The sequence below is a fragment of the Lactuca saligna genome, chromosome 5 (assembly GCF_052625555.1).
Source record: "Lactuca saligna cultivar CGN05327 chromosome 5, ASM5262555v1, whole genome shotgun sequence".
NCBI lineage: Eukaryota > Viridiplantae > Streptophyta > Magnoliopsida > Asterales > Asteraceae > Lactuca > Lactuca saligna.
In genome coordinates, this window is record NC_136421.1 from 88984070 (window position 1) to 88999713 (window position 15644).

The 15644-nt window shown below is 38.5% G+C and overlaps 1 protein-coding gene across 1 annotated transcript; it reads left to right on the forward strand.

Annotated features, from left to right (window-relative positions):
- The first annotated feature begins 844 nt into the window (after positions 1-844).
- LOC144998200 (Transcriptional coactivator/pterin dehydratase) lies at positions 845-2007 on the forward strand. Its single transcript, XM_078958014.1, has 3 exons — positions 845-1320; positions 1500-1692; positions 1777-2007. Exons 1-3 carry the CDS (start codon positions 961-963, stop codon positions 1866-1868), a joined length of 645 nt encoding a protein of 214 aa, XP_078814140.1. The 5' UTR covers positions 845-960; the 3' UTR covers positions 1869-2007.
- The last annotated feature ends 13637 nt before the right edge of the window (positions 2008-15644 follow it).

Consider the following 15644-nt stretch of genomic DNA (forward strand, 5'->3'; position numbering starts at 1 on the left):
AAGACGACATTAAGCTCGGAGCATATATCACAACACTGTTTTAGACGACTTTGCCGACCACAAGGAAAGGACAAAGCGAGAAATGGGGCGTCTTCAAGCGGAAAATCAACCAATGATGACATACTAACGAACAAAATAGACAAAACTATAAGTTTTTTAGAAAAAAAAAATTGAATCAACGGAGGAAGCTGGTAGGCGAAAAATGGCACTCACTGATTTTCCAATTTTAAACACAAAACCGTAACCGGATCTCGACTCGAAAAATTTAAGCGTGTGTTTTAAAATTCAACAACAAGTTCTTGAAAAGTATCGCAACTAGATTCTATGTTTTTTTAGTAGTATAAGTTTAATTTTCTATGCTTTTATGTTTTTTTTAGTAATTTAGCTTTAATTTTCTGTATTTTTAGGTTTAACTTTCTATGTTTTTTAATTAATGCAATGTGGTTTTAATTAATGTATATTATTTATTTATGTTTTAAATTTTGTTCTTATTTTGTTTAATGTTAAAAAAATTAAAATATATATTATGAAGTGGTAACCATTTCCAATATCTGGTAGGTTAATAATGTGTTTATAATAACACTTTTGCGATGTGAAGTGATTCGTAAACAACAGTTTTTTGTCATATACAATAATTTATGTTTTATAGACTTGTACAGTACAACTCTTTAAAACACCAATTTTTATGTATGAAAAAAATTTGTTGTTTACAAATCATCTCCGATGTGGTTATTCCTATACTATTTTCTTTCTAAACTATAATTTTTATAATTTACCTATTTAATTTTAAAAAATGATTGGACCACCTATTTTTGAGCACTTGGATAAGATAACGGAAAACATAACAAACCTTGCTCCTCCATCCCTCCGTCTGCAGTGCAGGGGAAGATAAGAAGAAAGTGCTCCATTCCATTTAATTTTTTCAATTCATCAAGTGAACGAGAGTGTTCTCTCTCACAGATGGCGGGTTTCGCCACTCTTTGCTGCTTCGCTCCTCCAGTCACTTTCTCTACAAACCAAAGCCACAATTCTGTAATTTTCAATGATAGTCATCATCGTATGGTTAGTCGAGGGTCGATGAGAACAAGAAGAAAAAGTTTTGCTTTGGGCAACGATTCTCTGGGTGACTTTGGTGCCAGAGACCCTTTTCCTGCGGAAATAGAGACAAATTTCAGTGACAGAGTAGGTCTTTTGGACACCGAGCACAGGATTCTGATCCCCAATGTTGCTGCTATGTCCCTTGCTCAACAAGAATGCACTCCAATTACCCATTTGCAGTCTCCGATCTCCGAGGATGATGCACAGCAGCTTTTGCGAAAGGTTCATTTTAATTTTAAACTACGTCCTTGAAGGAAAAAAGTAGCACTTGTTTGGTATGATTTGGGTTTGGGGTCAAAAAAAAATTTAAAACTATAGAAACTATACAGCATGTGCTATATAAGTTTTTTGTTTCTCCATAGATCATATGAAATATCTGTAATTGTTCTTTCTTGTTGTAGGTCATTGGTTGGAGGCTAGTAAACCAAGATGGAAAACTAAAGCTACAATGTTTATGGAAGCTTAGAGATTTTGAATGTGGGGTGGAACTCATAAACAGAATCTTCACGGTAGTAAAATCTACGGGTCATCTTCCTAACCTTCACCTGGAACCACCCAATCAAGTTAGAGCGGAGCTCTGGACTTCTTCCATTGGTAACCACACCACACCACCATTCATGCTCTTGCATGATTGCAAAAATGTTAATTTCGATTTATTCTTTTATTGTTGCTTTGCAGGAGGGTTGAGCATGAATGATTTCATTGTTGCTGCAAAAATTGATGACATAAAAACTTCAGATCTTGTTCCAAGGAAAAGAGCTTGGGCATAAATAACCTAACCCGCACAAGCTAGACTATAGTTTTCCATTTCTATTCTTTACTTTCTTTCACCAATACAATTACAAAGTATGTTGTTTTGATTGTCCCATCCCACTGGAATTTTATTATTACCATCTTTTATTATTATCATCTTCGGATCTGATGGAGAAACATGCTTGATGCTTGTTCTTGCACTGAAAATAAAAGCTTCTAGGGTGAGATTTTTTTTATTAAGGTTATGTTTGGCATACTAGCTGGTTGTAGCTGAAAAGCTAGCTGATAGCTGAAAAACTAGTTGTTAAATAAAAAGCTAGCAGATAGCTGATAAAAAATAACGTTTGGTAAAACTAGCTGAAAAACTAGCTGAAATATATAAAATTACATAAAAGGATATGTAAAAATATGTGTTTTTATAATTAATTAATGGGTGTATTTGAAATTTTTTTAAAAAGCTCCTAAAAAGCTAGTTTAAGTAGCTTTTCAAAAAGCTAGCTTATAAGCTACTTTTGGTTTACCAAACATGATAATATAAAAAGGCTAAAAAAATAAGCTAGTTTATCAGCTAGCTGTGGCGCACCAAATAAAACCTAAAAGTTGTGTTGTTTGCTCTCTTATCTTTCAAAAAAAAAAGGAGATTTATCATTTATAAGAGACAGAGGAAGGGAAGTCGGTGAGAAAGGGAGATATGGTGGAGTGGGTTGTAGAGGTGTTAATGGATGACTAACCAAACCGAAATGGTATTTCGGAAGGTTAATAGGAACTATTTGTTAACTCTTTTTTTAATCCTAAACCTAAATTGAAAAATTAGGTTAGTCAGGTTTTGGTTGATATGTTTTTCGGTTTGGTTAGCTGATTAAACGTTTACATTTTAATAAAAGTATTTCAAAGATAAAAGAATTTCATAAAATTGTATTCAAAATAAAGATAATTTTTTGTTATGGCCGATAAAAATGCCAACAAAAAATATCAATTCAAATTTTGAATAAGTATCTTTAAACAATAAAAAATGTATTTTTTTAATACAACAATAATTCTTTTTTTTATGGTAAGCATGATATAGTTCGATACATATCGATGGAAAGCAAACTGGCAACAAACTATGCCGCTAGCCCTTTCTGGATAGCAAAACTAATCGTTTTAAAAATAACATTTGTGGATCTATGAGATATGACATTAGAGTACATGACCCGTTGGACTCTGTTGATGAGCTCCACCGCCTCTGGTACGAGAAAACCAAATGTGTCAAATGCAAAAGGTACAAACACATATTGATTTTCTATACATGCATTCTCGTGCTTTGCCACTTTGCACGCAACGACTTTCAAAGCAGCATGCCCTGCTTTGAAACCCCCACTCCTCAAACCAACGAGACGAGAGACCCCATTAAGGTCCACACACACGTGCTTCCATCTTACCCATCCAAAGACCAAAATGTCAGCCGGTCTAAGTGTAGATCTTCCATCCTGCGGGTCCATCAAAAAGTTCAAAGGCGCTTCTTTCTTCGCAAACATACCAGTACGCTGACAAGCATCAAAGAAAACATCCCTAACCACATCATGTATGTTCTTGAAACCAGGGAGCTCTCTACAATGAACCACATATTCCCCAAAGGTATCCAAACATGCCTTACGACAAACTAGGCATATCTCGTCAATTGGGAATAAACGAATAATGAGGCGGTAATGAAGGATAGTTCGGTACTCCACATGAGACATATGCTGGTCAAGGCCATCAGTGGGGATAGTTAGCAGAAAATCCTGAGCATGAGGTGCCCGAAGACACTCAAAAGTTGCTTTCTGTCTAACAGTCATATCGAAGTGACTTCCATATCTTTGACGATTTTCCTAAAAAGGGCACACGCCAATGCTTTTTGGAATTTAGGGGGGGTGGTGTCCTTATTAGTGAAACCGCTACAGTCGAATCCCGGAATCGTATCGCGAAGACGAGTCGTGGCACATAGATAATCAGAGTCCATACCATATGTCACTATCACGTAAGATGTGGTCTTGTAATGCCCAAGACTGGGCCCTCGAGGCTACAAATGCATAGGAGGAAACCTCGTATGCTGAGTACAAACCCAAGCCACCGAAACGAATAGGTAAGGAAGCAAAATGCCATTGAATGTCTCCAAAGAAGGGGCCTCCACATACCACCATATCCTTGATAGACCTGCGCAACCCTTTGTCAAAGAACAAAGTTGCCTCTTCTACGTGCACCGGTTGGCAAGTCCTTAAACCAAAGAAAAGTTTTGCAATGCCCATACATGATCGAAGCAAAAGAAGCTCACTTTGCGGGTCACATAGTTGTAGAAGAAGACCCATCAAATCAACAACATTGATCGTTCTCTTCATAGTCAGCCCGCTAATAAACCCTGAGTCTCTGCTAACACCCCCCCCCCCCCCAAGGAGATTCACCCCTAGAGAATGTCTCCCTATATCCTTTGGGAATAAATTGGCACGATGCTTCCTACCATCACAAGAGGGCCAAAAAATCTTCGTTTTCTTGATGTTCAACTCAAGACCCAAGCCTGGACCATTCAAGCGAATAATGTTCAACACTCTAGCCACCTCCTTTGAATCCCCAATGACAGTCCCATTGTAACACCCGTGTTTCTAAGCTAGACATTAATGATGATGTAATATTCTAGGTTAACCTTTGTAAACCGTTATGAAATAATAAAAATGTATTATTTTGAGTGTTATGTGTTTTATGCTCAATTGTGTGACTTTAATGAATTAAGAACAAGAATAGGCATAATAATAAAATATTAGATAAGCTAGATATCTATACATGAAATTCTAATGGTCGTTATGAGGATTCCGAAAATATAAAGAATGCCGAAATCCGAGTTATAACGAAGAAGTTATGACTTGATGAAGTTTCGCGACAAAACCGATACGACACTGCGTGACGTAAATAGTGAATTTACGATAAATCGATATTTAGCCTTAGTGATCTAAACGAAAGTCGTAGAATACGTTAAACTAAGAGTGTGCATAAAAAGAACGTATACATTTGACTTTGTATGAGGAAGTTATGATTTTTCGAAGTTTCGACTTAGCGGTATGCAACCCAAAGTTACGACTATGCGAAGTTTCGAAGTTTCGATGTGAACAGTGGGTTCACAACGTGAACTTAGTGATGTGACCCTTATGAGACTGGAAGATCCAAGTTACGAATATGCACCTAATGACGTCCAAGGTCACGACGTGAAATGATTGTTCACGACGTGAAAATCGAAAAACCAGCCCTATAAATAGAAACCGAAGGGAAACCGACCATGGTTGCTAATTCCTTCACTCTCTCACTCCCGCTACTCACTCTAGCCGTCTTGAAGTACCCCCCGAAGCCCCGTTATCATCCCGACACCCAAAGCATGTCCCGAAACACCGAAGATCCCGAGAAGAAAAGCGTTTTGAGCTGAAGCTCTGCCTGCGAGAAGCCCGATGTGTGAAGATATCACAGTTTCATCGAAGAGTTACTACTTGAAGATCCGTAGTGTTGTCCGATAATCTTCTTATCATGTGATTGCATAATCCCTTTCATATACACGATTTTAATACAAGTATTGATGAATATATTAGATATATGATATGAGTAACTGTGTAGTTGCTTTCTGATAATACACATATATGAATTCTACTCTATGAAATATATGCTATGTTATTATATACTATTTGTTATGTGGTATAAGTATTGAATGAATATGTTATACAAGTTTTAAGATGTATATAAACAAGTATATTTTATCTACAAATATGTTGGGTGGAACATGGGTAGATAATGATGTGTGATGAAATAAAAATGATGAGAGGCCTCGATGTGATTGTGATCTAGTCGTCCAGCAGAATATGGATGACGACCACAGACTTTTCTAGATATTTCAATGGAACGTTAGCAATCTCATAACCTGTAGGTGTTGTGAACTTGGGTGTTCATTTGATGTATTCTATCCCCTCATGGTTGCCTTAGGACACTCACTGCTGAGGAAACCCTTTGTAGTAGTGTCCGTCCCGATGAAAATCCTAGATTAGGTCCCTTGTAATAGTTGTTTTCATAGGGACGTAAAGTGATGATAAAGGGAATGGGTAATCGGGTTATCGTTGGTTGGTGAAATTAAATATAATTATTTATTGTGGGTTGAAAACCTTATATGTTCATCAGGCTCCCAAGCATGACCCACTCAGTTTCTTTGTATTACAGGTAGTGGCGTGCGAGCATAAGTTGGAGAACTTGTGAAGATTTTTTTTATAGACCAGAAGTTGTATGTAATTGCGTAAGGTTTATGTTTTATTATTTATACTTTTGTGTCTGTATCGGAACATGACATCCCGAGTTTTGATAAATAATGAAAATACATTTCTTTAAGAAATGCTTTGATAAACCTTATTTTATCATGTATTGTCTTGGGGACAAATTTCGCAACTCTTTTAAATCAATGGATTTACTCTGAAATTATTTTAAAAGCATAAATGAAACTGGTCTTTTCTGGCCACGAAAATGGGGATGTCACAGTTGGTATCAGAGCATTAGTTAAGCGAACTAGGAATTTGTAGGATTTCTAGACTTAAACTTAGAATGCTAAGTAAGGATTGTGAGATGAGTGTCTGTTATATTTCAGACACGAGCACTAATTTATTTTGGGAAAGATGCCTAAAATGATTTTATGTGCTAAATGTTATATGTTTTCCATATATGATATTATTTGTTCAGATCTACGGTTTGTTGCCAACCAGATCTGGAGACCTTATATGTTTAAGATTCTAAGCGTATGACTACGATATTAGAACTAGCATGTAAACGTTTCGAAGTGATAAGGATGATTTAAATATATATCGTGAATGAAGATCTAATTTCACCTTATTTGGTGTGTAGATCAAAAATGGTAAGAACCATCAATGGAGTTGGAAACGTGAACGAAAACAGGAATCAACCACCTGTGATTGAACAAGTAGTTGTTGCAGCAGCAACACCTGAGCCAATGACAATGGTCGGTGTATAGATGATGATTCAAACAATGTTGGATCGTCAGATGGAAGAAACGAGACGTCTAGTTAGTCAGAATTGCGAAGGACTGTAAATTCAATTGGAAGATCCCGAAGTGAATGGAGGGCATTCGGGGGCGAGGTAATTTCAGTGGGATCATTAGCCAAGCCAACCCACCGATAGTTAGACAAAATAACCACAATGGAGGAAATGATGGACTTGGATCCAAGTACAAAGACTTTTTGACTTGCAAACCATCGACCTTCACTGGGAAGGAGGATCTGAATGGAGTCATGGATTGGATCTCAGAAATGGAGCTAGCCTTCATGACGTGTGGCTGCAGAGGCAAGTTGCAGATCACTTTCACGGTACGTCAGTTCAAGGGTGGAGTTGTGCGTTGGTGGAACACTCTGGGGAAGACCCTAAGCCCTAATGAGCCACTGCAACTGACCTGGGTAAAGTTCTTGGTGAAGTTCAAGTGCAAGTTCTATTTGGCCCAAAATCTACTGGAGTTGGAGAACAAGTTTCTGACGTTGACAAAAGGCAACATGTCAGTCGACGATTACACTAATGCCTTCATCGACAAAATGGAGTTTGCTTAGCGCATTGTTCCAGACGAGTTTACAAAGGTTGATCGGTACGCAAAAGGACTCCCGTGGGAGTATGCGGTACCAGTACGTCAGGAACAAACTCTAGAGGTAGCTATCTGGGTTGCCAAATCTGTTGAGAACATGATCGCAGGGAGAACCGTCAGCAAAGTTAAAGTTGGTGAAAAGAGAAAGTTTGAAGGAACTTCAGGTTCCATCAAGAAAAGAAAATTTTCGAAGTCTGATTTGAAAAAGTTTGGAGGAGGAAAAGGGGGCGAATCGAAATGGTGTGAAAAGTGCAAGAAAAAGCACTCTGGGAAATGGAGTGAGGAAGTGACTTTCTACATGTGTGGCAAGACAGGGTATTACGCCAACGAGTGTTCGTCCAACAAGAGAGTGTGTTTTGGATGTAACGAAGAAGGGCACATTTTGAAAGACTGTCTGAAGAAGAAAGAGGCAGCTACACCCAATATTCCCCCAAAGCCGAAAGCAAGAGCCTTCCAGGTGACACTGGAAGCTGGAAGCTGCTAAAGAAGAAGCTGATGTCGCTTCAGGTACTTTTCTCGTAAACGAATTGCCTGGCCAAATATTATTTAATTTTGGAGCCAACTACTCCTTTATTTCGTATGAATTTGGTAGAAAACTAGCTTTGTCTGTCGATAGATTAGATAATGCTTTATTAGTCAAGGTTGCTAGTGGCAAGTTTGTACTTGTTAGCTATCTTATGAAAAACATCTTCATCAATCTGAATGGGAATAAGTTCCATGAGGATTTATTGCCTATCGAGCTGAATGATTTCCACATTGTGCTGGGAATGAATTGGTTTAGCGTCAATGATGTCGAGATATTATGCAAGAAGAAGATAGTAAAAGTAAACCCGATAGGGAAAGAGTCATTTATGGTGTATGGGAACAAACGCAGGGTAAATTTTGGAATCATTTCTCTAATGAAAGCCAGAAAGTGTTTGGTCAAGGGATGTACATCATATTTGGCATTCATAATTGATGCAAAGAATGAGAAAAAGGAGATGCAAAGCATTCCTGTGGTGTGTGATTATCCAGAAGTATTTCCCGAAGACTTCCTAGATTACCATCTGATAGACTAGTGGAATTCAAAATAGCATTGTTACCAGGAAGCACTCCGATAGCAAAAACTCATTACAGAATAGAACTGATGAAGATGAGGGAGCTGATGATGCAACTTTAGGAGTTGTTGGACAACGGTTTCATTAGACCTAGTTCATCACCTTAGGGAGCTCCGATGTTATTCGTGAAAAATAAAGATGGAAGTATGCGAATGTGCATCGATTATAGAGAGATGAACAATGCAACAATAAAGAATAGATATTTGTTGCCAAGGATTGATGACTTGTTCGATCAACTACAAGGTTCAAGTTATTTTTCAAAGATCGACCTAAGGTCAGGATATCATCAGCTAAAGATGAAAGAGCAGTATATTGAGAAGACTACCAGAACACGACATGGACACTACGAGTTTTTGGTTATGTCGTTTGGACTAACCAATGCTCTAGCAGCATTCATGGATTTAATGAACAGGGTTTGTAAACCGTTCCTTGATAAATCTGTGATAGTGTTCATAAATGAACACTTGGTTTATCTAATATATTCCATACATTATAAACTTTACTTTTACTTTTATAATATCCAATATATATTATAAGTTTTTGGATAACATTAATATAATCTAGTTTTCTTATGTCCAATATTATTTTTTTGGATAAAATAAGAAAATAGTTGTTTTGAATGAGCTATTAATAAACAATATTAAACTAATGAACTTTATATATTACATTTTTTTTATTACCCCAAAACATCCAGGGTTTCATATATGAACTTTCAACATTGAAATTAAGAATAAAGCCATACAAAATATATCATTATACATAAATGTCATCAAGAGTTTTAAAATAAGTCGATCAGTAAATATGATATTTAATTTTAATTACATATTTTGCAAGGCGTACATTTAACTTTATGTTGGTGTGCCTAGAATCATCTTCCTTAATTTGTACCTTAAAAATTAAGGTGGATAGGAATATAAAATAGATATTACTAAGCATTAATATAAATAAATAAAATGGGTATGCGGATCTCCTACCACCGGTTAAAGACAACATACCTCTCTAGTGGTATCGATTCTTATGTGAAATTGAAGTAGTCATTCTATGTACACCTTGTTTTCTAATTACATAAACAAATATTAGTAACCAAACATAAAAATGTTATCTGATAAATCTGTGATAGTGTTCATAGATGACATTCTGATTTACTCAAAAAGCCAAGAAGGAGTTATCTGATAAACCTTGTTTGTAAACTGTTCTTTGATAAATCTGTGATAGTGTTTATAGATCACATTCTGATTTACTCAAAAAGCCAAGGAAGAGAAAATATGTGATAGTTATCTGATAAACCTTGTTTGTAAACCATTCCTTGATAAATTTGTGATAGTGTTCAGATATGACATTTTGATTTACTCAAAAAGCCAAGAAGGAGAAGACACGTGCGAGAAGTGTTAGAAGCCTTGAAGAAGGAGAAGATGTATGCAAAGTTCTCCAAATGTGATTTTTGGATTCAAGAAGTCCAATTCTTGGGTCACGTGGTCAACCTATAAGGGATAATTGTTGATCCAGCGAAGATTGAAGTTGTGATGAAGTGGGAACAACCGAAGAGTCCCACGGAGATCCGAAGCTTTCTGGGATTAGCTGGATATTACTAAAGGTTTATCCAAGCCTTTTCTTCGATCGCTACTCCCCTAATAGCTTTGACCCATAAAGGAGAAACTTATGCTTGGAATGATAAGCACAAAGAAGCATTCAAGTTGCTAGAGAATAAGCTATATGAGCACCAATTCTTTCTTTACCCGATGGAGTTGAAGACTTTGTTGTCTATAGCAATGCGTCTAGGGTTGGTCTGGGTTGTGTTTTGACCCAAAAAGAAAAGGTGATAGCATATACGTCTCGACAGCTGAAAGAGCACGAAAAGAACTAACCCACTCATGATCTGGAGTTGGCATCGGTAGTTTTTGCTCTGAAGATATGGAGGCATTACCTTTATGGCACGAAGTGCGAACTTTTCACTGATCATAAGAGTCTCTAATATCTCTTTAGTCGGAAAGAATTGAATATGAGGCAGTGATGCTGGCTAAAACTACTTAAGGACTATGATTGTGAGATACTTTACCATCCCCGTAAAGCAAATGTTGTCGCTGATGCTCTCAGTCGGAAAGTCAATCTTGAAAGAAAAAGGCCAAGAACATTGAGAATAGAAGTTGTCTCAACCATTGTGGAAAGTATAAATAAAGCTCAAGAGGAAGCTTCTAAAAAGAATGATCGGAAGGAGGAACGTTTGGGCAAAACGTTGGTCTTTGGTACAAATGGTCATGGACTAAAGGTATTCCAAGATCGTATTTGGGTACCTATGTCAGGAAAAATAAGAGATCTTCTGATGAAAGAAACTCACAAAACCATGTACTCAATTCATCCTGGCACCACTAAAATGTAAAGGAACCTGAAACCCTATTACTGATGGCCGACGATGAAGCTTGATATTGCAAAATACGTGGCGGAGTGTGTGACATGTGCACGGGTCAAGGCACAACATCGGAAACCATACGGGAGTTTAGAACCTTTACCTGTGCCTATAGGTAAATGGGAAGACATTGTTATGGATTTTGTCACTAAGCTGCCCAGAATAAAGAATGGTCATGATATGATTTGGGTGGTTGTTGATCGCTTCACTAAGAGGGCGCATTTCATAGCAGCCAATGAGAAATGGTCTATGGAGAAGCTTGTGAATTATTACGTGAAGGAAATTGTAAGGCTTCACGGTGTTCCACTAACGATTGTGTTAAATCGTGACAGTCGTTTCACCTCGTGATTTTGGAGAAGTCTATAAGAGGAATTGTGTACCAAGTTGTGTTTGAGTACAACTTAGCATCCACAGATTGATGGTCAGAGCGAATGAACGATACAAACGCTTGAAGATATGCTGAGAGCATGTACCCTGGAATTGCAAGGTAACTGGGATGAACATTTACCTTTGGTAGAATTCTCCTACTATAATAGTTTCCACTCGAGCATAAAGATGGCACCTTATCAAGCTATGGACGGAAAAAAATGTTGCACGCCATCTTTTTGGCATGAGGCTGGGGAAAAGCAGTTTATGGGACCGGAGATAGTCCATCAGACTGTTGAAAAGTTGAAAATAATTAGGGAGAGAATGTTAGCAGCTTAAGATCGTCAAAAGAGCTATGCTGACAAGAAAATACGACCGATGAGTTTTGAAGTTGGGGATTCAGTTTTGCTTAAAGTCTCACCGTGGAAGGGACTTATACGATTTGGTAAAAAAGTGGAAAGCTAAGTCCAAGATTTATTGGATCGTTTAAAGTATCTGCGCAAGGAGTATCACGCATTCTTAGCTCACGTAGTGAACGAGAAACAAGAAGTAAAAGACCTCAAGAGCATTCTTGAAGTCTGTAATTTTCCTAACGTCTTTCCCGAGGATCTCCCAGGAACTCCTCCTAAATGCCAAGTTGAATTCTAAATCGACTTAATTCCCAGAGCTACCCCCATAGCCAAATCCCCGTATCGTCTAGCACCAATAGAGATGCCAGAATTATCCAGCCAACTAAACGAACTTCTCAATAAGGGATTCATCTAACCGAGTTTCTGACCCTAAGAAGCACCGGTCTTGTTCGTGAAGAAGAAGGATGGATCTTTTCGAATTTGCATAGATTATCGTGAATTAAACAATGTTACCATTAAGAACTGGTACCCTCTACCGCAAATAGACGATCTATTCAACCAACTCCAAGGAGCGAGCTACTTTTCTAAGATCGACCTGAGCTCAGGGTACCACCAATTACGAGTCCATGATAATGATGTTCCCAATACAGCATTCCGAACTTGCTATGGTCACTACGAGTTTGTAGTGATGCCCTTCGTTCTGACAAATGCACCGGCCGTGTTCATGGATGAACTAGAGTAAGACAGGCCTTCTATGGGTGTGGTGAAACAGTGCACTATAATAGGGATTGCCCAAAGACAATGAATGTTGGTGGTGCAGAAAGGGTGCTGGTCATGGGAAAGGAGGAAGCAATAGCGGATCCTACAGTGGTCATGGGTACGTTTCTCCTTAATCACTCTTATGCATGCATACTATTTGATAATGGTGCGGAGAGGAGCTTTGTGAGCCACAAATTTAAACACCTTCTCAAACAAAAACCACAATCACTAACTGAAACATTCACTGCCAAGATGGCCAACGGTAAAACCGAAAGCACTAACGACATATACATAGGTTGTACCCTCACTCTAAAAAACTTTTCCTTTCAAATCAACCTTATGCTGGTCTTAATAAAAAGCTTTGACAACATCATCGGTATGGATTGGTTAAGTCCACACCATGCTGATATTCTATGCTACGAGAAGGCGATTCGCCTTAATTTGCCAAGTGGCAAAACTCTCGTCATTTACGGCGACAAATCCAGTACAAACCTTCACATCATCTCTTGCGTCAAAGCCTAAAAGTATTTGCGTAAGGAGTATCACACATTTTTAGCTCACGTAGTGAACGAGAAACAACAAGTAAAAGACCTCAAGAGCATTCCTGAAGTCTGTAATTTTCCCAACGTCTTTCCCGAGGATCTCCCAAGAACTCCTCCAGAACGCCAAGTCGAATTCTAAATCGACTTAATTCCCAAAGCTACCCCCATAGCCAAATCCCCGTATCGTCTAGCACCAACAGATATCCCAGAATTATCCAGCCAACTAAACGAACTTCTCAGTAAGGGATTCATCTGACCAAGTTTTTCACCCTAGGAAGCACCGGTCTTGTTCGTGAAGAAGAAGGATGGATCTTTCCGAATGTACATAGATTACCACAAACTAAACATTCTTACAATTAAGAACCGATACCCTCTAGTGCAAATAGACGATATGTTCGACCAACACCAAGGAGCGATCTACTTTTTGAAGATCGACCTGAGATCAGGGTACCACCAATTACGAGTCCATGATAATGATGTTCCCAATGCAGCATTGCGAACTCATTATGGTCACTACGACTTTGTAGTGATGTCCTTCGTTCTGACAAATGCACCCGCCTTGTTCATGGATTTAATGAACAGGGTATGACGTCCCTTCCTAGACAAATTCATGATAGTATTCATAGATGATATACTTATCTATTCACGAATCAAGGAAGAACATAGTCAGCACTTGAGACAAGTTCTAGAAACATTAAGGGCAGAGAAGCTATATACGAAGTTCTCAAAGTGTGAGTTTTGGGTTAGGAAGGTAACTTTCCTCGTTTACGTGGTTAGCGAAGAAGGAATACACATGGAACTCTCCAAAATTAAGGCAATAGAGAACTGGTCAGTGCCAAGACGCCCAAAGAGATCCGTCAATTCTTGGGTCTTGTTGGCTACTATCGCAGATTCATACAGAACTTCTCCAGTATTGCTAAGCCACTTACTACCCTGACTTAGAAGGGTGTAACTTTTAGCTGTGGAGAGAAACAAGACAATGCATTCCAAACACTGAAGCGAGGCCTATACAGCACACCTATCTTGTCTCTTCCAGAATGGACAATGGATTTCACTGTATATTGCGATGCATCCAATCAAGGGCTAGATTGTGTGCTTATGCAGTGAGGAATCGTCATTTCCTATGCCTCGAGACAGCTAAAGGCACACGAGGTCAACTATACCACACATGACCTTGAGTTGGGAGAAGTAGTGTTTGCTCTAGAGATATGGAGGCACTACCTTTACAGTACAAAGTGCACCATCTTCATCGACTACAAAATTCTTCAACACATACTCGACCAAAAGGAGCTTAAATTGAGACAAATACGATGGGTAGAACTACTTAATGACTACGAATGCGAGATCCGTTATCATCCCGACAAAACCAATGTAATTGTAGATTCCCTCAGTCGAAAGGAGTACTCAGGTCGCAGAGTAAAAGCATTAACCATGATCATCCATTCATATATGTCCACACAAATCAAAGAGACTCAGCTGGAAGCCTTAAAGCCAGAAAATGTGGTGGATGAAGCCTTAAGAGGAATGGAGAAAAATTTTAAGATCAAGGGAGATGGAGTTCGTTATCTCATGAACCGGATCTAGATACCAAAGTTCGGTGGGTACAGAGAGGCTGTCATGAACGAAGAACACAAGACTCGATACTCCGTTCACCCAGGTTCAGAAAATATGTATCTGGACCTCAAGAAACTTTATTGGTGGCCAAACATGAAAACAGAGATTTCTACCTATGTGGGCAAGTGCCTGACTTGCACCAAAATCAAGGTAGAATACTAGAAGCCCTCAAGTTTACTGTAACAACCATAAATACCTGAGTGGAAGTGGGAGCAGATTATAATGGATTTAATTACCAAGTTGTGCAAGACTACGGGTGGTCATGACATCATTTGGGTAATCGTTGACAGGTTAACCAAGTCTGCACACTTCCTACCAATAAAGGAAACAGACAAGATGGAGAAACTAACCAGAACGTACATAAGAGATATAGTACGATTGTATGGATATGAGTACAGTCGACCACCCACAAACTAATAGCAAGAGTGAGAGGACCATTCAAACCTTGAAGGACATGCTAAGAGCTTGAATGATTGACTTTGGTAAGGCATGGGATACCCATTTTCCACTTATCGAGTTCTCATACAACAGTAGCTACTACACTAGCATTAAGGTTGCCCTGTTTGAAGCCCACTATGGCTGTAAGTGCAGATCTCCTCCGTGATGGGATGAAGTGGGTGACACGCAACTAGCTAAAGGACAAGTTCCTGACAACACTCTCACTGGTCCGGAGATCATAAGAGAAACGAATTAGAAGATCGTCCAAATCCGAGAATGATTGAAAGTTTCTAGAGACAGTCAAAAGAGCTACTCAGAAAAGAGACGAAAACCCTTAAAATTCCAGGTTGGTGACCACGTTCTGTTGAAGCTCTCACCGTGGAAGGTCATGATACGCTTTGGAAAGTGTGGAAAACTAAATCCAAGGTACATTGGGCCATTCGAGATTCTTGCTAGAATCAGCCCAGTAGCCTACAATGTCACACCCCTGAACCAGACGGCAGAAACGTCTGAGGGCTCTTGTGACTTAAATTGAATACCATCACAATGAATATACATGAATCATAACATAATTCATCACCATGAATTGAAATATTA

Coding starts and splice junctions, on each gene's coding strand:
- LOC144998200 (XM_078958014.1), top strand. CDS start 961: ATGGCGGGTTTCGCCACTCTTTGCTGCTTCGCTCCTCCAGTCACTTTC. Junction 1,321..1,499: donor CACAGCAGCTTTTGCGAAAG/GTTCATTTTAAT, acceptor TTCTTGTTGTAG/GTCATTGGTTGGAGGCTAGT. Junction 1,693..1,776: donor GCTCTGGACTTCTTCCATTG/GTAACCACACCA, acceptor GTTGCTTTGCAG/GAGGGTTGAGCATGAATGAT.